This window comes from Eumetopias jubatus, unplaced genomic scaffold, assembly GCF_037043125.1.
Source record: "Eumetopias jubatus isolate StellerSeaLion01/CBP00866 unplaced genomic scaffold, mEumJub1_p1.0 scaffold_3, whole genome shotgun sequence".
Taxonomy (NCBI): domain Eukaryota; kingdom Metazoa; phylum Chordata; class Mammalia; order Carnivora; family Otariidae; genus Eumetopias; species Eumetopias jubatus.
Window position 1 is genome coordinate 93,452,278 of NW_028274809.1, and position 27,744 is coordinate 93,480,021.

At 35.2% G+C, this 27,744-nt stretch overlaps 1 protein-coding gene across 7 annotated transcripts in view; it reads right to left on the minus strand.

Moving 5' to 3' along the window:
* R3HDM1 (R3H domain containing 1) overlaps positions 1-27,744 on the minus strand; it is a 131,123-nt gene that overhangs the window by 78,839 nt on the left and 24,540 nt on the right. For 4 of the 7 annotated variants that reach the window (XM_028101266.2, XM_028101263.2, XM_028101262.2 and 1 more), the window contains 10 exons: positions 20,465-20,524; positions 20,241-20,381; positions 16,430-16,538; positions 16,244-16,339; positions 13,741-13,778; positions 13,608-13,658; positions 13,272-13,498; positions 10,911-11,165; positions 7,870-8,021; positions 1,805-2,092 (listed from right to left, as the gene is read on the minus strand). In XM_028101266.2, coding sequence (XP_027957067.1) covers positions 1,805-2,092; positions 7,870-8,021; positions 10,911-11,165; positions 13,272-13,498; positions 13,608-13,658; positions 13,741-13,778; positions 16,244-16,339; positions 16,430-16,538; positions 20,241-20,381; positions 20,465-20,524 — 1,417 coding nt within the window. The remainder of the gene's footprint in view (positions 1-1,804; positions 2,093-7,869; positions 8,022-10,910; positions 11,166-13,271; positions 13,499-13,607; positions 13,659-13,740; positions 13,779-16,243; positions 16,340-16,429; positions 16,539-20,240; positions 20,382-20,464; positions 20,525-27,744) is intronic. The other 3 variants (XM_028101268.2, XM_028101267.2, XM_028101264.2) reach the window with 2 other exon arrangements.

The following is a 27,744-nucleotide window of genomic DNA, read 5'->3' on the forward strand; positions in this document are numbered from 1 at the left end:
GATCCCAGGACCCTGGGATCATGACCTGAGCTGAAGGCAGACAATTAACGACTGAGCCACCCAGGTGCCACACCACTATAGATCCTTAAAATACTAAAATTATAATAAGGGGATATCATGACTGACCGTTTGCCAATAAATTTGACAATTAAATTGATACAATCTATAATATTCAATCCAAAAAGGAACAGGAAATTGGATTAGCTCTATATCCACCAAAAAATTGACTTTGTAATTTTAAAATCTTCACTACAAAAAAACTCCAAGTCCAGATGCATTAGTGAATTCTAGCAAATATTTAAGAAGGATGTTAAGAAGAATCCTACACCAACTGTTTTAGGAAATGAAGGAGGCAACAATATCCAATTCATTTTGAAACCAGTATCACTGCCATCTTGATACTACAACCTGAAAAAGACATTACACACAAACTACAGACCAATAACCATTATGAACATGCATGCAAAAATCATTAAGAAAATATAAGCAAAATGAATCCAGTAATACATAAAAAGATATTCTATCATGACTAAGTGGGAGTGTGCTCTCAAAATGAAAGGATTAACTTAACATTCAAAAATCACAGTAATTCGCTGTATAAATAGAACAAAAGGGAAAAATCACATGATCATCTCAACAGATGCAGAAAAGGAAATTTCACAAGATTTAATACTCAATTCATGGTAAAGACTCTCACCAAACTAAGAGAATTTTCTCAACATAATAGAGGGCATAATAGAGGGCAAAAAATTCCAGATAATATCAGAGTTAATGATGAAAGACCAAATGCTTTTCCTAAGACTGGAAACAAGGAAGAATATGTACTTTCAAAATTTAGCTTTAAGTTAATAAATGAATTCTAGGGATTTTACTTCTTCCTGTTGTGTGTATATTCAACATTAGTGCTCATAAGTAATTCAATAAGGCAAGTAATTCAATAAAAGGCATATGTATTGGAAAATCCTAAGCAGTCTATGAAAAAAGTACTAGAATAATTAAATTTAGAAAGTCTACAGGATACAAGATCAATATACAAAAATCAACCTTATTTCTACATATGAGCAAATGATGAATAGAAAATGAAATTTTAAAATAATCTCTTTTAGAATACTAAGTATTTTTTTTTTTAAGGTTTTATTTATTTGAGAGAAAGTGAGAGCACGTGCAAGTGGTGGGGAGGGGAGAAGGGTAGAGAAGCAGATTCCTTGCTGAGCAGGGATCCTGATGCAGGGCTCAAACCCAGGACCCTGAGAGCATGACCTGAGCTAAAGGCAGACGGTTAACCAACTGAGTACCCAGGTGCCCCACAAAGCATTTAAAAACATTACATACTTAGAGATATATTTAATAAAATATATGCAATATTTATATAATGAAAACTACAAAATACTGTTGAGAAAAATTAAGGAATATCTAAGTAAATGCAGAGAAATAACAATAAAGCTTTATTAGTATTACGATGTTATTAATTCTCCCTAAATTAACCTACTTCTTCCTGAAATACATCATCTTATTTTTATACTGTATTTACCTTATTGTGTTTCTCTTAAGCCAATTAAAACAAATCAGTCAAGAGGAAACCCAAAGGTCGCATATTTTTAACCATCCAGCCAACTGAAGTGTCTACCAGTCATGTGGTTGTCTAGCATATATTTGAGAATCTCCAGAGAAGGGAAGATGATGACCAGCTTTGTTTATACATTGTCACAAATTCTGTCCACGTGAAATTAAGCTCTCTAGTTAGGGTTAAACTGATCTTAAATGAAGAGGTTTCCATGGGAGAAAAGATGAAAAAGCGCCGTACCTGTGGTGAGGGCTGAATATATCCCTGCTGCTGCAGCACAGGCTGGCTGACAGGATGGCCAGAGGCCGAATAGCCAGCAGTAGGGACTGGCTGCCCGGGTGGCAGGGGAGGAGGGGGAGGTGGCGGCGGCGGTGGTGGTGGAGGGGCTGCCGTCATGATATAACCAGACTGCTGTGGGGACTGAAGAACAACAGTGGAGTGGAACATGGTGGCATGAGGGTCAGAACCATCTGCAGATGGCTGGCGGGCAAGACTCATGTGGCTAAACTGAGACCCAAGGTTGTCCGGCTAAAAAAGGGAAAAGGGAAAAGTCAGAAATCAGTAAGCCTTCCATACATACTTACCAAAAAGCTTATCACCAAGCGTATTGAAAAACCCCCACTTCATATATTTTAAGATGATTTGCAGTAGTATGCATTATGGATATCATACATCTACAACAGATATGACTTAATAGAACAGCTTCAATAAAATTAGAACTCTAAGGCAGGAAAGTAGGAATATTACAGTGCTGTCATTACAAATTACTTAGAAAGTGTATCTAGTAGAGTGCATAGCATGCAGAAGAGTAGGGTGTAACAGTATTTCACAATAAAAATGAAAAGACACTTATTTAAATGATTAAAGGCACATTAGGATGTGGAAGTGAAACTGGACATATTTATATTATACACTTAACATTTTCTGAAGGGACCTCAAGGACCAGGTAACTAGCAAGGCATGGTACTAATTTATTTTCTTTACCTCTCTTCCTAAAAGGCAAGATTCTGCTTCTATGACCTCTGTATATCTTAGGATACCTGTTGAATAATACTAGCAAAAACGAAATAAAATATATAAAATCTACCCACCCCAGTCTTCTAATCTCTCAAAAATAATGTGGCCATAAATTCTATTCTTCCCTAGTGTTTTTCAGTCTCTTCTTAAAGTCAGACGTTAACACAAATTTAATCCAAATGATAGTTTCCTACTGCTTTTGCTACTTGGTGAGCAGGCAGTGGTGTCCAGCCACGAGCGGGTTATGATTTACATGCCATCTGACAAATGTTTTCTCTGACTCAACAGCATAAGGACCAGTTCTGACTGGTCTAGACAATATCACTGAAATGATAAAAATGGGGTTAAAATGGCATCCCCTTGCTCCCAAAGAGACACAGATTCGCAACAATATGTATCACAATTTGTTAAGAGGAGAATTTTGGAAAAAGTTACTTAAAAAATTGTGGCAATTGAGTTGTCAGTTCAAAGTTGAGGTGTCTGCAATTTCTACAGTCGGCTGGTTTTTGCAAAGTACATTATGGCTACAGAGGAGACAAGGGATCGAAAAGGGGAACCTGATTCAATAACTGAAAATATGTGGTTTTACTCTTCCCAATGCTACTCGGACATACTCTAGCACTACTAGCCTAATTCAATGAATACTTTCAAAAGGGAAAAATGTACCAAAATATACTTATTAGCTGTAATTACATAGTAATCTGGCCAAATATTTCAATTATACACCACCATCAGAGTCATCTCAAAAAAAAAAAGGTCATTTTCTTATTCCAATTATCCACCATGTTTCAAAACATTTTTGAGGCTATTATGCTATTCTTAATGATGCTTTCCATCTTCTCAATGCTGGCAAAATTTTATTTTTTCAGACTGGAAGTCATTTTTGAAAATCATTCAGAGCCGATGCTGTTAAATAAGGTTGCCGCCAGCTCAAAACAAAAACACTCCCAATAAAAGAAAAACGTTTCTAAAAAGTGTCAAGTGACTTTAAGAAATAGCTTACATTTTAACTTGAAAAGTAATGTCAAAATGTGATGCCATATAGTCTGGAAAAATAACAGCATCACTGGGAAAAGTATATTAGGCTGAGACTCATTTTAAGGGAGGAAAGTAACAACTTATTGAATACTGATTTCATGTTAGGCACTAGGCAGGAAGTACTTTACATGGTTATTAACTTAAAGAAGTCACTAGTAACTAGAGAAGGTTACACAGAGAATATATGGCACTGGTGCTTCTAAGCTCTTACTGAGAAGTATAATTTGGGGCATACTTTGGATTGAAGGTGGTATCATTTCTTTACAGTCACAGATTAAATATCTAGGGATCTTCTTTGGAAATATACATAATGTCTTAAGTAGCTGTAAGGTCCAATTCACCCTAATAACTGGTATGTAGTCTAATGGACCTAGGTATTGGGGAAAGAACAGAAAGCCTTAAACCCAGATGAAAGCTGCCACTCCAGGATTGCAAAGATAGCACTGACCTCAGTGAGAAAAGTAGCTAAACTATCTTAGGACTAGAATACTCAACCTGAAAATCATTTCATTATGAAAAGGCAGGAAAAGATTTGGACTTATATAATCACTGTAATATGCAAATATAACAAATATTTTAACAGTAGAGATTAAATTATTTCTAATACAGGTCAGAAACACTTTTTCAGTATATATGTGTCCAAGACTTTAAATAATCACAGAAGATCATATCACATTAATCACATTCATGAGCATCCATCACACATCAGCCCACAGAAACAATGCAGGAGGTGAATAGAGATATAGTACCACGGAATATTGCTGGGTGGGTGAGACTGGCAGGAGCGGGGATGGGTAAGGGGCTGTAGAGTACTGAACAGGCTGTGAAGAGGACTGCAGAGGACGAACAGGCTAAGGAATAACAGGTTGGCAAACAATGTTAATGTCAGAATAAAATGTTACAAGAGTTGCATAAAATGGAAAGTTACACTTTTTTGGCAAGAGCTTAAACTACATTTATAAAGTCATCTTATACAATGATATAGGAAACAAAAATGATGCTAAATGAAGAAACTGCATAGTAAAAATTTTTAAAGAATACCTAGCTTTAATATACAATTAGGTAATTTTTTCATAAAAATATTTCCCTATTAGATTCACAGAAACAGGTAATTTAGATACTTCAAATCCTATTATCTAACCAAAACCTCCAGGTTAAGTCAGTAAAAGCAAAACCACTCATTCTTACTTCCTCGTTTGATGGAGGAGTTGCTCTGTTTAGCATTATGACACTAGATAATAAAAGAAAACTTCACTCATTATCAGACAATAAAAACTTACACAACATGTATGCCAATTACCCTCTCTATTTGATAAGGCATGATTAAATACTCTTTTAGGACAAAAGTGCCTGAATTTTTTGCAATTTTTAAAGAAAAATATACTGTGGGTACCATTAAGAATAACAGCCTAAAGAACCACACACACACACACACACACACACACACACACACACACACACAGGCACGCACACACACAGGCACACACACAAACTTCTCTCTTTTACACAAGGAAGATAAACACATTTTTCTTGCAACTAAAAATTTTTATCGAGAGAGTAGATGCCAGGAGCTAAAAAACTAGTTACTTGAAATTTTTTTTGGTAATGAAATACTCCTGCATTTCAGGAAAATAAAATAAGTTTTATGTTTCCCAGGGACAATCAAAAACAGGTGTTATAAAAAAATGAAAAAAGTTTTCATCATTTCTAAACCTTAAGGAGTACAGCTGATCATCCGCAGGCTAACACTGGCATCTGATTTAGTTTCCCAGTCTTGCATTTATATTTTCTAGTTTATTCCGAAGGGGTAATAGACATACTGGCTTAAAGACTCTGGTCATCCACATTACAGGTGGCAATCAGGCTAAGATAAGTTAAGTGACCTGTAGACAGTCATGTAAAGCAAACACTGGAGGAACCCCGGTAATTTTATCTAGTGAAAACTCTTACTTTTGGTTAAAATGTACATATATGAATCTCCCTCTGGACAGTATTTTCTAGAAGAATACTTTACAAAGGCAAAATAAATGAACTGAATAAGATTGCCTAGGAAATAATCTAAATACAGAGAAATTGTTCTGACAACTAAGATGTGTAATGATGAGTTGCACTTCTACCACAAAATCAATGCAAGAGTTTCTAAAAAGTGAAAGTCTTAGGTCAGAATCCCACAAAAAATCTAAAATTAAAGTTAAAGTACTACAAAAGGTAAAAGCTGAAAGATCTATAGAGCCACCGGTCCCTCACTAACCTCCTAATTAGCAATTAGCAAGCTTCCTAATGGATGGCAGCACATACCACACTAAATGAGGTACTGTGGCTCTAGAATTTCCAAAGTACAGGCTATTCGATCTGTTATTAAGTCAGACAACCATTAAGACATAACTTTCTTCCAGACATCTTGACCTACCATGTAAGTGTCAGATGAAACAAGAGCTTTAGACTGCTAGGGGATAAAAGAAAGGGGGGGTCCTACGAGCACCAACGGCATGAATTAGCATCTCACAGTGTCAAGTGGTAACGAGACAAATGTGGGCGAGAACACTGCTTGATCAAAGTGAAATTGTGACACCACAGAAAAGAAAAAGCCTTCGCACTTCCTTTCCCTACTTAAATTGCAACTGGCTGCAAAACAACAACCACTTGAAGTGATTGATTTTAAGACATGTAGCCCATCTGAAGGCTTTGGAAATCACAGTATTATTTTGTTTGGTTATGTGAAACTTCATGGATGGATTATCTCAGTGCAAAAAATGGTTACTGAATATCATTTGTTCGTCAGTTCTCTCTCCTGGTATCTGATGGTGAATTACCTGAAACACCTGAGGCAATACCAGGAAAATCAACCATGAAGTTTGACGCATATCCCAAGATTTCAAATTACAGTCCATTAAGGCTCTATTTCTAAAGTAAGCTGTCTACACCTTCATTTAGGATTGTCTCACCTCTGAATCAGACAAAATTATTTCTAAGAGATAATAATCTGAAATATATAACCACAGATAAACCCTTGAGACTTTTTTGAAGCTGCCAGACAAACATTATTTCCATTGAATGAAATGCAAATCAGGCCTATAAAGCTCCTGGTGAAATACAGAGCACTACAAAGACAATTACATGACAGCACGATGAAGGAAAAACACTTCAGGACCAAACTGAATGAACGCAAGGCACAGAAGGCCAGGGAGGGAGTTTTACGTAGTCTAACGTGTACCTGGGAGTTTGTAATCAAATGGGGCTGCGAAGCAGACATGGGAGTCTTTGGAAACAGGTTTAGGCAACTTCCTCTACATGTATTTGTACTGTCTTAGAAGCACAGCAGAAACCTAGAAATCCTTCTACTTTATATAAACTGCCTTGCCTATTAGGAGTTTTAATTGCCAGAGGTACAATTACCTACAAAACTTTCAAAATATTTGATAATCTTATCAAACTGCTCATATGTTCTTCACCCTTGCAATACAAACGATATAACTTGTGAGCAAAACTAATGAAATTTCTCCAGTTCAAGTTTCCCACCATACTTCTTTCATACATCATCAGAAAGTATTCTGCAAGTTCTCACCAGTGGAATATTTAGATCGTCTTATGGGGAAAAAGAGGTGCAACTAACTGTACAAACTGTCTTTGAGATGTTACACAACCTTTAAAAGATAGAATAAAATAAAATAATTTATACTGGTATAATCAGGTTCCCCAAGGATGAATAACACATCTATAGGGGAAAAATGTGAAAGTGTATGTGTAAACTCTAAACATTTATACAAATTCAAGACACTACTAAGAGTGCTTCTGTGAATTCTAATTTGGAGTGTTTTTGCCTCTCTCTTTCATAAGGTAGGTGGAATGGAGGGTAACCTCCAGAACTTGAGCAACTCAACTCAGTTTCTTCTATCTTCTTGATCTGTTGAACCTTAGAGGAACTTACTTTGCTCAGTGGGATAGTCTTTTTTTTTTTTTTATTCCTTTTCTCCATTTCTTGCTGTTGTAGAATAGGGAGAACATACTCACCACATAGGCTCATAAGACACAAAATTTCCTTCTTTCCAATATACACTCTATATTTATTAGCTGAAAATCCTGTGAAGTTAACCTTTCTTCCTACAAGCAGGGAACGGGACATCACTGGTACAGAATATTAAAGTTCTAAGAAATACTTAGGTATAATTGGGTAATTATAATTAGTGAGTTTAATCCCAAATATGCAAAAGCGGATGAACTTAGCATTATGTAATCATGGATATGTGCACCTGTGAGAAAATGTGATTAGCTGCTTGTTGTTGAGGTGGTGGAGGTGGCAAAGGTGGCTGTGGAGGTCCAGGCACTTGGGTTCTAACTGGTTGTTGAGTCATAGGAGGATTATACACAACTGGACTTCCATCTGGGTTTATGAAGGGCTGACCTGAAAAATTAAAAGAGGAGGGAAAAAAATACTTTAACCATAGAGATCGAACATAGGTCATTCTATGAATAATTTACAACACATGTCTATAATCCTTATTCACAATCCTCAAGACCCAAGTTTCTGAAAACCAAAAGATTTACTCAGCAGGGGAAACAAAGTCTGACCTTGCAAGAGGTTATTTTAATACTCTTTAAATTTTTCTCACTTAGTGTAAATATTTGAAAACTATGCTGCAGTGTTTTACTATAGGGGTGCTGCTCCAAAATCTACTGAAGTTATTTAATAATATGTAGTGTTTTTTGAAAACCTCTAAATCCTGAAACATCTTGCTCCAGGGACTCAGGTATAGGACTGTGGTCCTGTAGTGCTGTAACACAATTCAGTTTTAAGAAAAAATTCTTGAATTTGGAATACTGGAATATTACTAATTAGCCTGTATTAGGTGGTGAGAAAGAGCTAATTTACAGACCACACTGCGTATACTTTAGTGATATTAACACTGGATGAAAATTAAAAATGGTTGATAGCTTCAAATTTCAAATCATGGACTCGATGGCAGAGTCCTTATTTTATAACTTCTTCTAAAATAATTTCTTTTTAATTCCAGTGAGCTTGATTCATAGGTGAGAGAAAACTTTTGTATTGATTTTGTGGCTTTTTGTTATTGCTTACTAATTACGGGGGGATATCTGAAGTGCTTAAGTAAATAAATTCTATTCTCTTTTCTATATATACATTCTAAACAACTTTTTTTTATTATAGAAAGTAATATTTTTATTGTGGGAAAATAACCAATAGAGATCAAAAGAAAATAATCTTATGGTTAACAATTTAGATACCTTCTTCCAGACTTTTTTTTCAATGCATATGTAAATAAATTCACAAAAATTTGTATTTTTCCTTATCCTATATAGTATATTATTTAAAAAAAAAAAAGAAAACAGGGGTGCCTGGGTGGCTCAGTCATTAAGCGTCTGCCTTTGGCTCAGGTCATGATCCCAGGCGTCCTGGGATCGAGTCCCACATCGAGCTCCCTGCTCCGCGGGAAGCCTGCTTCTCCCTTTCCCACTCCCCTGCTTGTGTTCCCTCTCTCACTGTCTCTGTCAAATAAATAAATAAAATCTTAAAAACAAAACAAAAAAACAAAAAGAAAAAGGACTATGTGAAATACACGATGATATATCCATGTAGAATGGAAGGAATACAGAAGAAAGAGAAATTTGACTGAATAATAGTTCTTAAAACTGTTTTCATAATATCCTTTCTTCCATGGTAAATCCCCATCCCCATTTTTTTTGGAACTTATGACATATAATAAAATAAAATAATTGTGGGGAGAGAAGAATATACTGTCCACTGATACCAAGAGGACAAATTCCTTCAAATTCAAGTCATACTGGGTATTTATTGATGGTTAAATAATTACGAAAAAAATGGTGGAGAAGATTTGGGTGGAGGCATGTTTTAAAAGTAACTTGAGGACTGTCTGGAAAAAGTTGGATGTGTTGCCATGCTGTTCTCAAAAAGCAAAGAGACCACTTTTGGACACATTAAGACTACAATTCAATTTCAGGTTGATCAGTTGCTCACTCTATCATTTCCTATTCAGTTGAACCTTTCATATTATCAAAAACTCATTAACTAAGATGTTTTGAATGAAAAATAATAGTAAACAGTAAATTAAGTCATTTTATATCCTGCTTCAGGAAAACAAGAAGTTTAGTAATATAATAAATCTGAAGGATAGGAAGATAATGGTTATTAAGCAAAAACTGAATTTCTGAATAGTCAGTTACTCAATTCTTATAATAGAAACAATAGTCTCAACACTTTATCTTAAAAAAGAGATGCAAAGAAATCTGAAGGTAACGAGTTCCAAGCCATGGTCTTCTCTACAACGAACAAAAGGAAAGGTTCAGGAGCACACACTGACCCTGATACTCTCACCTGTACCTACCTTGCCCAGCTACTACCATATGATGTGACCACATCAGTTAAGTGTGAGAATTTCTAAGGAAGGTTATCAAATGATTTGTAAGATTGTTCTCATTATCTCACAAAATTATTGGACTATAATACTGTGAATAGAGACCAAGACTTCATGTGATCTTTCAAAGATCATGTTTTCCATATTTGTTCATACTGCATGCATAATGAAACATATTATGATTACAGTTTCTGAGTCTCTGAGGTTCAGTTTCCTTATCTGTAAATGAAGATTTCACCTACCTAATAGGGTTGTTATGATTATAAATAATGTATTTAAAGCACCTAACACATTACATGACACATAGTAAATGCTTAATAAATGAGAATTATTACCTAACTGGAAGAATATGTGTCTTCAATATTAATTCATAAAGACTACCTAGTTCCTTTTTCTAATAATAATAATAAGAATAAGAATAAGTCCCTTACCTTTTCCTCAGGAGAAAACAATTACCATATTCAGGAGAACAATTACTTATAGGTTCTTTCTACTTCATTCTATAACGAATAAGAGCTGCTTACTTTCTCCTTCTTCATGAAATGTATACTATTTTCCCCAGGATAATTTTTTATTTTTTTAAATCAAATAAAGTTCTTTCAATGGTGGTTGTCTTATTTCTAGGAAATGAACTGTTTTTTTCAATTATGGTTAGGCATTATTTGGCCTAAAAGATGACATCTGGATGTTACAAAGAGAAAAATACTTTTTTGATATAAATATGTCTTAGAACATTTTCTAGCAGAAATGTTTTATTAAAGTTCTAGGGAAAATGCTAATTACTCATGAAAAATAAAGAGCTGACAACACATATACAAATAATACATTTAGTACATTCTTTAATTTTCAATAACTCCTGCTATCTCAACTGAAATAAACACCTTTTTCTGGATACCAACCTGTTTGTGGGTTGATCAGAATACTGCCAGGTGGTATGCCTGCCGCTTCCAAGGGAAGCAAAAAGAAGCTAGTGCTAGGAGATGCGACTTGCCCATTTAGGCCACCATCAAAGGAAAGAGAGCTATGAGTGCTGACAGTTGGATAGACGACAGGTGCGCCATGAGAAGACTGGCTGAGAGCTGTACCTGGAAGAGGCTGCTGGATGTGAGAAAGAGAGCCCGTAGATGACCCTACACTACCAGAAGACTCAGAACCTAGGGGAGGAGTAATGAAAAATATGGATTTTTTAAACCTCATATAAAAACGCAGGTTTTAAATACGTAACAATAAAATTCACATTGCATAACATGCGGTTACCACATAAAAGCATTGGGTATTTTTGATTTACTGTATAATTTTGCTTCCCCTCCCCATCATGAACAAGTTTAATACAGCAAACTGATCACATAAGTTGTCAGAGATGTCATAGCGAAGGCATGCAACTTAAGCAAGTTTATAATACCACCAGCTACAGACAGCCACAAAAAGCACATTACCCACATTCCCCAAAGCACAAGGTTATGTAATGTACATTTTACCTTTTTAGATTAATACTTAGGAATATACAGATTATAATTTTCCCCCAGGAAAAAGAACATAGCACAGCCAAATGCCCAAAACCTCTTATATCAGAAACCCCTTATCTATAAGAACACAGAAAGATTAAGAATAGTGTAGGAGATAACAAAAATGATAAATTCTCTATCAAGAGAAACAATTGTGAAGTTTCACTGCAGAGTTCCATTTTTAAGCTCATAATCATAGCATCTTCCTATAATGTAAAGTCAACTTTGCATTTTTTTTCATATCAAGGGACAAAGATAGCATGAAAAATAATCTAAGTACTTATATTAGCATCAGTTTAAAATTTATTTTCACTAAACTTAGTAAATTTGATAATTTATTTTTAACTGTTTTCACTCCTGCAATCTTATTTCCTTTTCTATTACCCAGAGACTGAAAATGTCACTGACTTTAAGGATAATAGCTAAAAGTGGATAATAAGACAATCAAAGAAGGGAAAGATTTTGAAAATGTATATAGTTAATTAGGTTTTGAATAAGAGTTGACTCTGGGATGGAGAATTAATCTTTAATGAATGAAATCAACAAATATGATACACTATACAGATCTGCCTTCTGAAGGATAACTTCTATTTTAAGTTGTGCCAAATGACTACTGATAAAAACTCTATCAAAAATAATTTTTCCCTATTAAAAGAGGTGGTGTTTCTTTTCATCTCTGAAGATAATACAAATTAAAAACAGTAGACGATCTTAAATGTTTTTATTCAGCAGTATGTGCCTAAGTGACATTCTCATAATTTTTTTCTGTTGTGATGACTGAGTGGCCATTTTCCAAATAAATGCGTATCTTGTACATATGCATATTTTTATATTAATAAAATTTACCTATCTCTAGCAATATTCTATCATATACACTAAGACATTTTTAATATCCATATTATAAGCTGAAAAGGTGACAAGTGCAATTCATAAGCCTTAACAATTTAAAGCACTGACTACAGATAAGGTTTAAAAAAAAAATACCCGGCTACCTTCAAATCTCTCCCTTTGACTGTTATCTGTACAATACCATATGTCTAGGCTAAACCAAATAAGCTAAAGATAGCCATTTCTGCTAACTTTCAATGCTTATTTTGGGATAAAAATAAAGATCTATAAGGATTCTAAGAGAGACGTGAGCTTCTTTAGTACTGAACCCAGTTGGTGAAGGTGAAGAGAAAGTGTATGAGCCTAAATGTCAGGCACTGTAAAAGCAAAGAAACTAGGAAAATGAGGATGTTACTGAAATGTTTACTCATTCACTATAATTACATCACATTATTTTTCCTTAGTTTTAAAATTCCTGAGAAACTTCTTGACAATTTTATTGATGTTTTGAATAGCAAACGAAGGACTTTATCATGAAAAATGCAATCAATAATTGATAGTATTAGCTGAAAATGCAATCCATGTTAAATAATCCTGGGTGAGAAATGAGGCCTTCCAATTATAAATAAGCAATGAAGAATTTCCAACCACCTCTGGGGACTCAAACAGGAGATGACATTTTACTGAACTAACTTGATTAAGTTTATGTCACAACAGAGAATTTTTACTATAATTGATGTTTGTAATTCTCTCTCCAACAGAGAACGAATCTTAATATATATATTACCTCTTAAGTACTGTGGAGGTGCTCAATGCACTGCTGGTAAGAATTTTATATATTAGGATAACTGCAAAAGCCACATGATTAATGGGTAAGACAATAAGAAACTAATGTTTGATTGCACAGCTGTAGATAAATATTTATACCTGTTTTTGAAAGCCTGCCTATGCTTTTGCTGCTCCCAGAACTATCACCTCTTGTCAGGACTGAGATTCCACTGAAGCTGCTGGCTTTAGTTACAGCAGGCTTGAAGTTTCGGAGAGAACTGTCAGAATCCGTGCTGCTCCAGGGTCGTGGTTCAGAATACTTCAGCTCATTCTCAGTGCTGCTTTGATGGCTATTTGTTGACCTCCCCGAAGCATCTTTATTAACTCTGTAATTTAGAAATACAACTTTAAGAAGCTAATAGGAACAAAAGGGGAAAGAATAGAGAAGAAAATGCTTTGAAATTTCAATACAGCATGAAAACATGCTTCCAATACCTAAATATCTGACGCCTCTGCTGGGTACTACTAGCATCCTCATCTTGGATTCTGTTGGCATTTTAATAAGACATTTTAATTTTTATTAGCATCAGTCAGATAGTTAACAAACGAATGTTAAAAATTCCCTCACCTTTTGTCAATAATATAATTCTCTTGGGAACACAGGGACTAGAAAGAAAGAATAGATATAAAAAGTTGAGCTTTTGTCAAATACAGCATGCATCTGTAAACCAATGATGACAATCAAAATCATATGTAATAATATTTAAAAATTATCACCCACATTGCCCACAAAATCCAAAATAAATAATGAAATTATTTCTGGCTTAGAGACACCATGCATTCTTTTAACAGATATACATCTTGAAGCCATTCATTTTTGTGGTACAGATTAATCTGAAATAAATATTCTCTTCCAAACAAGTGAAGTCATTTTCACGATTATATATTAAAGGTATACACCAATCTGTAGATTCTACCCCATTCACTCAACAAATAGTTTGATCACCTGTGCTTTGGCTGTGGCTGTAGCAATGAACAAGCAGCTATACCTCAATGTAGCTCATAGCCAAACTCTTCTAATGCTATTAACCTAGCTCAGGCAACCACCATTCTTCCTTTTATTATTACGACAGTCGTCGTCTTCTTTTTTTTTAAAAGATTTTATTTATTTATTTGACAGAGAGAGACAGCGAGAGCAGGAACACAAGCAGGGGGCGTGGGAGAGGAAGAAGCAGACTCCATGCTGAGCAGGAAGCCCGATGCGGGGCTCGATCCCAGGACCCTGGGATCATGACCTGAGCCGAAGGCAGACGCTTAACCAGCTGAACCACCCAGGTGCCCCTTATGACAGTCTTCTAACTAGTTTTCCAGCTACCAGTTTTTGCCTCTTTCATCCAATTTAAACAACAGAAACCACAGCAGTCTCTCTAAAATGTCAATCTGATCATGCGTCTTCCCTCCTTAATAGCTCCCTCATGTTCTAGCACAGGGGTCAGCAAACTATGTCAGCCACCTGTTTTTGCAAATAAAGTTTTACTGGCACACAGCCATGCCCAACCATTTATGTATTTTCTAGGCCTGCTTTCACATTAAAAAGGCAGATGTGAGTTGTTGCATAAAGACTGCACGGCTCTAAAAGTCTAAAATACTAATTATCTGGCCCTTTACAGAAAAAGTTTGCTGACTCCTGCTCTAACTAAAAGCCCAACCACCTTAACCAGCTTTCGTGGTCAAGTCATCTGCTTCCTGCTTATTTCTCTAATCTAAACTTTCCTCACTTTCTCTGTCACCTAGGCTATAGTCCAGCTTCTCTGAATCTTTTAATTCCTTATCTGTCAAGTTCTCCTTTATCTCTGGGCCTCTGCAAATACTGACCCTCTACTTAAGAGGTCTCCTCTTGGAAGCTAACTCTCCCCCTCACGCCTCAGTTCTGGTTTGTGGTGCTTCTCAGCTGTGTCCTTTATTTTACCGTCACGTCTCTGCACAAATCATACACCATACTGTCATTACCTGGCGATTTATTGGGGTAAAGACTTTATAAACTAGAGAGAGAAATACATCTAGTTTAGGCTCTGAGTGCAGCAGACCTGGGCTAAAATCTCAACTCTGTCATTTTCTAGCTACACAATCTTTTGCTATTTTATTCAGCTTCCTAGAACCTCAGTGTCTTCATCTGTAAAATACAAACAGTGATAGTATCTACCATAGGATTGCTTGGGGGATAAATTATTTTAACTGTTCATGGATATGTCCTCCAGTGCCCAGCATAGCACATACTATTGGTGCTCAATAAGGTTTGTACGAGTATTAACTGATAGTTTAGATTTTAATGTTACTCTTTGTTTTTTTAATATGGAGGAAATCTTTATCTCTGGGAGTGTTAACACAAATTACATGCATTCATATGTCCTTGAATAATACCTAGTACTGTACAGAATGGGTACTTAATAGACACAAGTAAAACCAAACCGGGTCTCTTCTCAAATACATGTATAAAATAATTAGCCACTTGAAAGATTTTTCATATAATCACTTAAAAGTAGAAAACAAATATAATCTAAAAATTAATTAATTTTATTTATTTATTTGTTTTTTTAAAAGTAGGTGCCACACCCAGTGTAGAGCCAATGTGGGGCTTGAACTCACAACCCTGAGATCAAGACCTGAGCCTAGATCAAGAGACCAACTCTTAATTGACGAAGCTACCCAGTTGCCCCTAATCAGTTTTATTTTAAAAGAAGAAACAAGTTACTTATCGAGAAAAGTCTACTACTGAGAAGAATTTAGAGTACATGATTTTGTAGACTATGACCAATGTTCTTAAAATCTCAAGTCTGTGAGAGGTCTGGAAGAAAAAAAAATTACACAAACTATATACTCAGTCTGATATACTGCTCCTGTAGTCTATCTGCATGCAACATTTGAAATATTTATCTAACTGCTTCAATGCAGCATTTTATAAGCTATTAAATTATATGAACAAGAGCGATCTCAATATTTCTAATAAGTGACTTTATACATAACAAATACGGTTACAAATAAATGATCAATAGATGAAAGAAGGAAAGAGTTCCTGTAATGCAATTAGTATACATCCTAACAGTGAGGTCTAAATCTAAGTCAGTACATACATCTTGGGAAAATATTCGGTCTCTAGCTCTCTGGTACTCTTCTTCCCTTTCTTCTATAGATTTGCTTCTTCTGTCATCTTTCAAACGTATTCTCATCTAAAGAAACAAGGACAATTAATTCTTGGGAAAATGATCTACTGGTATAAGTCCTGGACCTAGAAAAAAGCTGCAACTGTCACAGATTACCTGGTTATCATCTTTGTCAAAGCTGGAGTTATCTCTCTTGAGGATATATCGTTTCTGAAAATCTTCACCTTTATCATCCTTAATATGTTCATTGAATTTCTGATCAGGTCTAAAAAAACCCCACGGGAACAGAAGAGATAGTACACATTATTTACAGTAAAGTTAAATATAATATTTTATGTTATCAAAGCAATAAAAAATTACCACTCGCTAGTGCCACTAATAATTAATACTTGTGTTATCTCATTCACTCTTCATAATAATCTTATGAGAAAATATTAACCACCTTATGTTACGATTGAAAGGCCATTATGAAAAATACACTGTAGGCTCTGGAATCAGACTGCTTGGGTTCAAACATTCAGCTTTACCACTTTAGTTGCTTCAGGATATGCACAAGTTACTTAACCTTTCTGTTCCCTAGTTTCCTCATTTATAAATTGAATTATAGTATACTCACTTCATAGGCTTGCTCTGAAAAGGAAATGAATTAATAGATGAACAGCACTTAAAACAGTAAATACTCAACAGAAGTTTGTTATTATTATAAATAACACTAAAAAAAAACTGAGGGTCAAATGGCTTAAGCAACTGTCCAGGGTCAAGGGCAAGCGCATGGCTGAGTTGGAGCACCGGTACGTCAGACTCAAAGTCTATTTATCCTTTTTGCATTGCCTCTTCTAAATCTAAGAAAAAATTCCAGGAGAAAGAAAAAAGTATATAGTACTTCATCTTATGTTACATTCTTACAGTACCTGGTTTGGTGTGACATAATTTAAAGTAATATTTTGTGGTTGAATTACCTAACACCTAAGAGGCTCATTCAAAATGCTACCAAGTTATCAAGAATTCTTAATTATAGCAGGGTATAAATTTGTTTTATATTACTCGGAACAGGTCAAAAAATAATTCTTTTTTTGAAGGTTAAAACTTCATTAAAGTTTTGGACCTCAAGGAATAATTATGAAATCGTAACAATGGCTGAATGGTCTTTCCTCTATAGAAATGTTTCAAGTTCTAATGAGATCCAGAAGACAGACATAAGGTTATGTTCTGTAGAAAATTAAAATTATGTAAAACTTCACTTTCTAAAATATATTGTCAGCTTCAACAAATTAATTTAATACTCTTGTGACTTAATAACATCTTATTATAAAATTGGAATTATTCTTTTGAAATACATGATACATAAAAATATATTTAGAGGCACAAAGAAAGTCTAACTGAACCTGAGTAGATTTTTACATATAGTTTAAATATGTATTATATAGGGACATAATGTATTGGGAATATTCCAAGCAAATTTCTAAACCAAATAAACCTAAGTAATGGTATCTTCAGCAAACGTGACCATATATATATATCATTATATATAATGTTCAAGTAACTCTTCTGAATATGTTTTAACCTAGTGAATTTTTAATAAAGTACTGTTTCTACATCCTATCAAATTATGCAAAAGGAGATTTAAAAATAAGAATTATCTAAGTAAGCTGGAGAAATCTCTACTTTAAAATATACTCAGATAAGTGAAACAAGAGCAGATCTCCACAAAGAGCTACATACATAACTAGGAAGAACAATAAAAAGAGTAAAAACAATTTCATGACCAAAATGATGAGGAAAAGACTGCTTTCTTTAGTAGGAGTTTGAAAGATTATTTAGTTCTGAAGATGGTAGTAGGTTATTTCTGTCACATGACTACCCTGCTTACTTTTATCAACTATTTTTATAGCTGTTCAAAGTCATATTTTCTTCTTGAAGGAGTCTATACTTAGATGAGAGATTCTTATTCCAAAGTCAACTATAATGTTTGACCTAAAGCCTGGCAACTTTTCTAAAGCAGCTGGATTCCCACACCAAATAGCATTGGCAGGCATTTCAGCTAACCTTAAGACTGTCTTACCTCTTTCTTTTATAGATGCCTGATATTACTGCCCTGCAATCGCCAACTTCCCGCTCCATTGAGACACCCCAGTGGACACCGGGTTGTTGACATCCACAACACCACTGGTTCAAGGCTGGAGCGGGTAATTTGCCTATGAGGAAAAGGTAAGTTTGCATTTATTCAATGTGGAGCAGATCTCTAAGGTTTTCTGATTTACAACCTTCTTCATATTTCAGAAGATATAAAATAAGAATACAGTGTAACTTCAATGATCTGAATGTCTAGTTATAATTACATTACTGATCTATTCTTCTTTAAGTACATCATGAACATCTGTGTTTAGCTCAACTTTTGATGACTTTGATAAAGAGATTCCTAAAGCTTTCTGACACCATTCATAGCATTCAAATAACTGAGGTTACACTGTATCGAAAACCTTAGAGTCATCAGTCGAAATGTTAGACAAAATGCCTGCTAATGTACATGTGGTTGGGTATCCAGCAGCTCTGAGTAATGTTGAAAGGTATTGGCTAAATGAATTAGAGTTCTATTCACCTTCAGTTCAGCTCATATCTTATGGTTACTTGAGCTATAACGAATTGGGCAAAGACTAATTGATGAGGATATTTTTAAGAGTAAGGGACAAATAGAGGAAAATTAAATCAGATTCACATTTGCAATAGGTAAAATATAATCTCTAAAGAAAGACAAGATCCTTTTCAAAGACATCTATCTTCATTAATTTTAATTGTAGGAACAAAAATTTAAAAATACTAGGTTCCACCGCTGTTATCTATTTAGTTGACAAAATACCATATAAAATGAAAAAAAAAAAAGAAAAAATACCATATGAAATGGAAGAAAACCAACTTTGTTCCAGTAAACAATATGGCAGCTGTAAGAGTAAAGGCCATTATAACAGAAGGGATGTGAGTGAATTAAATACAACCATGCAAATTGAATGGTTCATAGATAAGACCCTAAGAGAAATACAGCTTCAAGAAAAGCAGAAAAATAATTAATTTTAGCATTATCTATGTCGTCTGAAGCTGACTGCTGCTCATTACCACAGACCCACTCCTGCCACATATGAAATTGATATAGAAAATGTTCCCAATAGGCAGATTACCACCAAAGTATAAATATTAGCTGAAATCAACTAGTTGCTTTAGGATTAGTTTTACAAATAGGCAGAAGAGGTGCTATATACATGTTAAAATTTTAGGTGCCTCTGCATTGGGCCTTTTGCTTCCAAATATCAGCAATGATGATATAATTCAGCAACACTATAAAGCTATCACTTTTTAAAGCAAATGGCTCCTCTTAACTCCTTAAAAACTTTACCTCAGTCAATTATACATAGCTCAGAAGGGGGATACAACATTATGGATAATACTATATTAATCAACAGTCCCACCTTCTTGAGATTTGTGGGATAAAGAAGCAAAACTAGAGGCTGAAAGGATGGTAAAATGATGGGAGATTAACTGAATGTGCGGGTGTCAAAATCTGCCTTAAAAAAAATTTTTTTTTACACTATGTTAACTAACTTGAATTAAAAAAAACAAAACAAGCAAAAAACCCCAAATTTGCTTGAAGTTGGCCACAGCTATCTAAATTACATTAACTAAAAAATCCAAGTGAATGGTTTTCAAACATCACTGATAGGACTTCTCAAGTTCTTTTGTTTTTGTGCTTTTAAACCAGTCCTCACTGATCTGCCTTATTTTAGTCTAGACTGGTTCATTTTGTATCTAGTGCACTAAAATACATTTTATGTATTTTTTGGCCCTATTACATAAGGTTGTCATAACACTTAATTAGGCTGCTAAAACGTGGAAAACCTTGGATGAAAGGTGCTGTAGAAAGATAAAGGATGGTCACATACATACTTAACAAATGCCTATATTTGTTGATACTTACATTCTTGTATTACTAGTTTTGTTTACTATGACAGACTTCCCACTCTGATCAACATTGTGGTCTAATCCAAAGTAAGCAGCTACTCTGTGTAATAGCATCCTATGGTAAGATGTCATTGGGGGAAATTTTTTACGTGGAGACCTAGGAATAGAAGAAAAACTAATTTAGTAAATCAAGGAGAACTATGATGACAATTTGTTTTCTTGTTAAATGTCAGGACTTACTCATTATTACCAATGAAATCTAAAATTTCTTGTTCCAATTTCAACAGCATCATTCTGTCCCTGAAACAAAATATGAAGACTCATATATAAAACTTAACACTGAAATAATCATAAATACTGAATTATTATGGCTAAATTTTTCCCTAAAAACTGCACTTTGAGGAATATCGCAAACTTGATGCCAGAATATATACATGATTTCTAAAAAAGTAATGTTTAGAAAAAATAAAAGATGACTTTTTTTAGTTTAATTTTTTTATTATGGAAAATTTCACACATACACAAATGTATGGAGAACTGTGTAATGAATCTCAATGTAGCCTTTACCCAACTTCAACAATTACCAACATGTGGCCATTCTTAAAACAGATATATTTTGATCTGCTAAGTATCACTATGTTGGAGTCTGTTCTGTAGATACATGGATAATAAGAGCATATTAATCTTTACTTCCTTAATAAAGCTGAGAAATAGCAGGAACACAGACATCTTTAGTTAGGCTCATGACTTTGTTATCCTGAATTCTATAGAAACAGTACTCTAAAGAACATGCAATGCCAGTAATAACAGGAATACTCCTGTGGGACTCTAATGCTAGTATACAGATGGAATTATAGCAGAGAAGTATGAATTACATTACTAATTTTAACTCAGAAGGAGAAGCCTTTTCAAAATCTGTAAACTTGCATTAAACATTTTTAAGACTTTGGGAATTTTTGCCATAAAAATAAAAAATGAACCCAAGGCTTCCAATATGAAAAATAAATAAGGACTCTAGGGAGAACCTGCACGTGCTCCTTTAGACCACTAGGGTCCTATTTAATGCACATATGCTGTAACGAATATTAACCGTATCACTACTCCCTGAAGGACCTCCTTGCTCACATACCAAGGACATGGCTCAAATGAGTGTTCTTGTGCTCAATGGAAATTTCATGTGCATGTGAAACACTCTGAGAACCTTCAAACTAGAAGTAGCTTTACAGATCATTCAGTTCTGTCCCTGAATTTTTAGAGATCATTAAAACTAGGCTAAAGTTTAATGTTTCCCAATAAACAATACAGAGTAGAATCATCTAACTCTAATAGGACAGAGGATGTGGTGCCCCTGCTTAAGCTGCCTGAAAGTCTATACTATACATCAGCCCTGAGTTTGACCTCCTTCTAGTTGCAAAGAAGTCTCATAAAAACCGAGTAATATTTGACATATATATATATATATATATATTATACATTAGTTGAAAACTCAAGAGAAAAACATGCCTACCTGGTGACTTTAAACCCAAAGCTGAAAAACGGATTACACTTTAACACAAATTCTAGCAACATTCAATTCTGCCCCAAGCCTGGTTCACCTTTAGTATTCCTCATCTCAGTAAGTGGCACTTTCTTTCACCCAGCATACTGTACTAGAAGCATCTGTGGCCTGCTATAATCCTTTTTCTAATCCTCCTATGCAGTTAGTTACTACTGCAAATTTTATCTGCCTTCTATTTTTCTTCTTTTTCTCACTGCTGCTACCCTGGATCCAAGCAAGCAGGATCTCCGGCTTGACTACTAGAACCCTCGTCTATTGTCCTCCCTTGTTCCCTCCTTATCTATTCTACTTGGAGCATCCATAACGATCTTCTAAAAACACACATGTGACCACATGTTATTGCCTTGGTTAAATATTTATCATAGGCTTCCCATTGCTCTTAGGTTAAAAATAAGTATCTGTAATGGGGCCTACATTTATCTACCTCTTCAGCCTCATCTTCTGCCCCTTAATCACAAAACTCTTATCATTTTGGCTTATCTCTCTACTTGCCAAGCTCCTTCCTGTCTCTGGTTACTTGAACGTGTGGTTTCCTCTGCCTAGAACAAGTTTCTATATTCTTTCTTAGAACCTGCTTCTTTCACACTTTTCTTTAAAAGCATTTGTCACAACTATCATTGTATACTTATTTGGACTATATAGAGGAGCTCAACAAATGTATCTGCACGGAATCTATTAATCAAATTATTTCACTCATAAAATCTTTTAATATTTTTTCCCTGAAGTTTTTTGGGGTGGATGGGAAGGTTTACTTCAGAAGGCTCCCTCCCCCACAAAAGGACTTATTTATGTAACTATAAGACCCTCTTTTCATTTAACCTTTTGAGTACAATGTGTACTGAGATGAAATAATTCTAACTTTCCTGATGTATTTTATATACTTATTGTTTAAAAAAAAAAGGAATCTGAGGCAGGCAATTCATTAAGCATTCATGAAATAGTACTTTCAAGTTGGTCTTCTGTTTCACTGGTAAATGCAAACCTATAATAAAGGTAGTAGATTAATCACTAATAAAGCCAATATGGAGGTTAAAACACACAAGTGGTAAAATAAATTGTATCTACAAAAATCAGGCAAGGGATACACAAAATAAAAGGATGTAAAATGTGGTATCATATATATATAAAACATGGGGGAGGGAAGTAAAAATTTTGTGCTTTTAACGCAGTTCAAACTTAAGTGACCATCAACTTCATATAGACTGCTATACGTATGTTATATACGAACATAACAGTAACCACAAATCAAAAACCTACAATAGATGCACACATAAAAAGAGAAAGGAATCCAAGCATAACACCGAAGAAACTCATCAAACCACAAGGGAAGAGAGCCAAGAGAAGAACAGAGAACTATAAAACAACCAGAAAACAAGTAACGAAATGCCTGTTAAGTACACACTTACCAATAATTACTTTAAATGCACTAAATGCTTCAATCAAAAGACAAAGGATGAATGAATGGATTAAAAAAACATCCATCTATATGCTATCTACAAATTTCAGACCTAGAGACACATGCAGATTGAAAGTGAAGGGATGGAAAAACATTTACCATGCAAATGGGAGCGGTGGAGGGGGGGAAGCCAAGGTAGGAATACTTGTATCATACAAGATAGAAAAAAAAATGGTTTTCTGTTTCTGAACAGTGGGCAAAAGATCTGTGAAATGTTCTTCAGTGAATATGTTGCTACTGAAAAGAAATTTCTGTTGTCTCCATGAAAGAAAAAATTCTAACAATTTTACTAGCCACTGATAAAAATTCAGGCTGCTTTTTTTCTTTCACATGTACATCTATGGATTGCAGAAGATTTTTTTTTTTATTAACATATAATGTATTATTTGTTTCAGGGATACAGCTCTGTGATTCATCAGTCTTACACAATTCACAGCGCCCACCATAGCACATACCCTCCTCAATGTCCATCACCCAGCCACCCCATCCCTCCCATCCCCCTCCACTCCAGCAACCCTCAGTTTGTTCCCTGAGATTAGAGTCTCTTATGGTTTGTCTCCCTCTCTGGTTTCATCTTGTTTCATTTTTCCCTCCCTTCCCCTATCATCCTGTCTTGTTTCTCAAATTCATCATATGATACTTGTCGCTCTCTGATTGACTTATTTTGCTTAGCATAATACCCTCTAGTTCCATCCATGTTGTTGCAAATGGCAAGATTTCATTTTTTTGATGGCTGCATAATATTCTAGTGTGTGTGTGTGTGTATCTCTATATATCTATATATACCACATCTTATTTATCCATTCATCTGTTGATGGACATCTTGGCTCTTTCCACAGTTTGGCTATTGTGGACACTGCTTCTACAAACACTGGGGTGCATGTGCCCCTTTGGATCACTACATTTTTATCTTTGGGGTAAATACCCAGTAGTGCAATTGCTGGATCGTATGGTAGCTCTATTTTCAACTGTTTGAGGAACCTCCATACTGTTTTCCAGAGTGGCTGCACCAGCTTGCACTCCCACCAACAGTGTAGGAGGGTTCCCCTTTCTCCACATCCCCGCCAACATCTGTCGTTTTCTTGACTTGTTCATTTTAGCCATTCTGACTGGTGTAAGGTGTTATCTCATTGAGGTTTTGATTTGGATTTCCCTGATGCCGAGTGATGTTGAGCACTTTTTCAAGTGTCTGTTGGCCGTTTGGATGTCTTGCAGAGGATTTTTTATCATTATCTGGACCACACTATTTAAACTAAGCCTCCCTGTTTAGTTTACTAAACTCTTAGTTACTAAGAAGTATAACTTGTTAGAAAAATAAGGCTGGTAATCTTCCTAAATTTACACTTCCTGCCTTTTATCCACTACAGCTTAATATACGCTTCCTGTAATATGTAATCAAGGTTAGATATTTTGGTAATGATTGTAAGTTAAAAAATTAATAACCCTTTAGAGAAGCACTGCATATAGGACTCAAACTAATAGGTGCACAAATTACTTTTCCCAAGGCATAAGGTTTAGCACATGAACCTAAGAATGGGCATACTTATTGAAATTATTGTATACTTTTTTTTTATAATTTAATTATTTGACAGAGAGAGACACAGCGAGAGAGGGAACACAAGCAGGGGGAGTGGGAGAGGGAAAGGCAGGCCCCTTGCGGAGCAGGGAGCCTGATGCGGGGCTCGATCCCAGGACCTTGGGATCATGACCTGAGCCGAAGGCAGACACCCAATGACTGAGCCACCCAGGCGCCCCGAAATTATTGTATACTTTTAAAGGGAACCAATGTATGCTGTCTATTATTTTAAAAATAAGAAGAACAGGGATCTCAATCAAACCAATCAATAAGCTATTACCTAAAGTTAAAATGAAGGGGCAAAAAGGGGCGCCTGGGTGGCTCCGATGGTTAAGCAACTGCCTTCGGCTCAGGTCATGATCCTGGAGTCCTGGGATCAAGTTCCACATCGGGCTCCCTGCTCAGCAGGGAGTCTGCTTCTCCCTCTGACCCTCTTCCCTCTCATGCTCTCTATCTCTCATTCTCTCTCTCTCAGATAAATAAATAAAATCTTAAAAAAAAATCTTTTAGTTATGAGTGTTCTAGCCATTATACCAGAAATAACTTTAGAGAAACTGTACACAGCTAGTATACCAGTGGCAAATAAAAAAAACCCAGAAAACAATAATGCCTCTACCTAACCAGCCCCCTTCCCAATATTCCATATGAGCCTGGCCAAACATTTGCAGCAGATAAATAAAATAAACATTACTCCCAATAAAAGCAATTTTAGAAATTAAAACAGAACTCTTACATGACATTCCCCAGAGCAAACCAAATTACTTTTAAAATACCCATTCTCAGGATTAATCCAAAAGTTTCTCCCCCCATTAGTTATGTAACACAGTTGCCTGTATTATCCATATTTCTTTACTACACATGGAATTTACACAAAATGGATATAAAATCAATACAAAAATAGGCAGAAGATCATGTCACTGAGTATAATTTCTATCAAAGTCAATTTTAGGTTCTTAGGTTCTAAATCAGCAATGACTAGTTAACATAGCCTCTGCAAATACTTTTTGCAATAGGAATTACTGATAAATTATTTTACATTTGGAGCTAAGTTTATTTATTTGGCTAAGAATAAGATAAAGATTTTATGATCAGAAGAAAAATTTTGAAATGAAACACTGACTGAATTTTTATATTACTAAAAATAAATCTGCTTAAAATGAAGCAGAACTCTCTGAGCTATATTGAATCTTAAAAGTTTTAGTGGAAACCTGTCATACTTACTACTACTTTTGTACCATGTATATCTGGCAATTAATTGTGTGTTTCATCGAGAGAACACTGAGTCATTAATTAAGCAAATTTTATTTCTCACAAAATTTAACGTTTGCTACAACTTTCTAAACCACATTGACATTAGTAATAACTTATATACTAGCCATTACATGAATTATTCACTTATGTTTATTCAAATATAAATGCATACACAGAAAAAAAATAAAGTACTGATACATGCTACAACATGGAGGAAACCTGAAAATATTATGCTAAGTGAATGAAGCCAGTCCACAAAAGACCACATACACATGATTTCATTCCTATGAGATATCCAAAACAGGAAAATCTATAGAGATATAAAGTAGATTAGAGCTCAGAGCATAGGAAGATGATAGCTAAAGAATACAAGGTTTGTTTTTGGAATGATGAAAAAATTCTAAAATTGACTGTAGTGACAGCTACATATATCTGTGGGTATAAGAGAACCATTAAATTGTACACTTAAAAATATATATGCAGATAACTTTAAAACTTTTGCATTTGTAGAAGAAAACAGAGAACTTACAACAGAAAAATATTTTAGGATGTATAGACTTCTAATTTTTGTCCTTACCAAGGTCTCTCCTACAGGTTCAGAGAAAGAAAAATGCTGCCTTTCTAGCATCCTATTTTGTTTCATGGAAATTAGCTACATGTTTTCTATCTTCCCCCTTATTCCTCAACTCACTGAGTTCTGGTTTCCACCATCCCACCCCAAATGGAACAATTTATTAAAATAGCCACTAATTTCCTAATTTCTCAGCCTAGTGGGCTGATTTTGGTACTTCTATTTTCAAGTCCCTGTGTTATTTTATCTTTCATGAAACAGCTCCTGGCTTCTGACCTGCTGGCTAACTTTTTTTTTTCTTGAGACAGAAAAAGAGGGTGGGGCGGGGGAGGTGGAGGGGGAAATGACAGCAGGAGAGGGAGAAAGAGAATCTCAAGCAGGCTTCATAACCAGGGTGGAGTCTGATGAGGGGCTCATCTCATGACCTTGAGATCATGACCTGAACAGAAATCCAGAATCAGATGCTTAACTGACTGAGTCACCCAGGCTGCCACTCCCTGCCCCTAACTTAGACAAATGTTCTCATGATTGTTCTGCTTTTAAGACAGTCTCTTCCTTTCTCATCTACCTTGTCTGTGCTGTCTTTCCACAGAATTTTATCCTTGTCATTTATTCCATCTCTCAGGGCAAATACATCCTCCTCAAGCTCCATCTCTACTAGTGACAACTGAATCTATTACTTGAGTCAGCCCTATTTACTTGAAAACCAGAGCCTTTTAATTTTGGACAGATCTCATCTCTTGATTTTTCCATCAGGCACCTCAAACTATACTTATTTATAACAGAACATGCCCTATTCCATTCAGGCCTGCTCCTTACCCACTTTTGCAGTTAATGGGGCTGTCAGCCTAGCCAGAAACCTAGTGGCTACTCTGTTCTACCGTATCACACCACTACCATGGTACTTCCTAAGTATCTTTCTCTATTCTTCCCTCTGGTCTCCTAGCCACACTCTTTGTTTGTGGGATTGGGCCCTCACTGCCAAAGTAATCTTTCTAAAACGCACATCTGATTATGGCATTACCCTATACAAAATCCATTAATTATTCTTCAACTTAGCATGTCAAACTCAGTACTTCTTAAATGGTACACTACTGACATTTCAAAA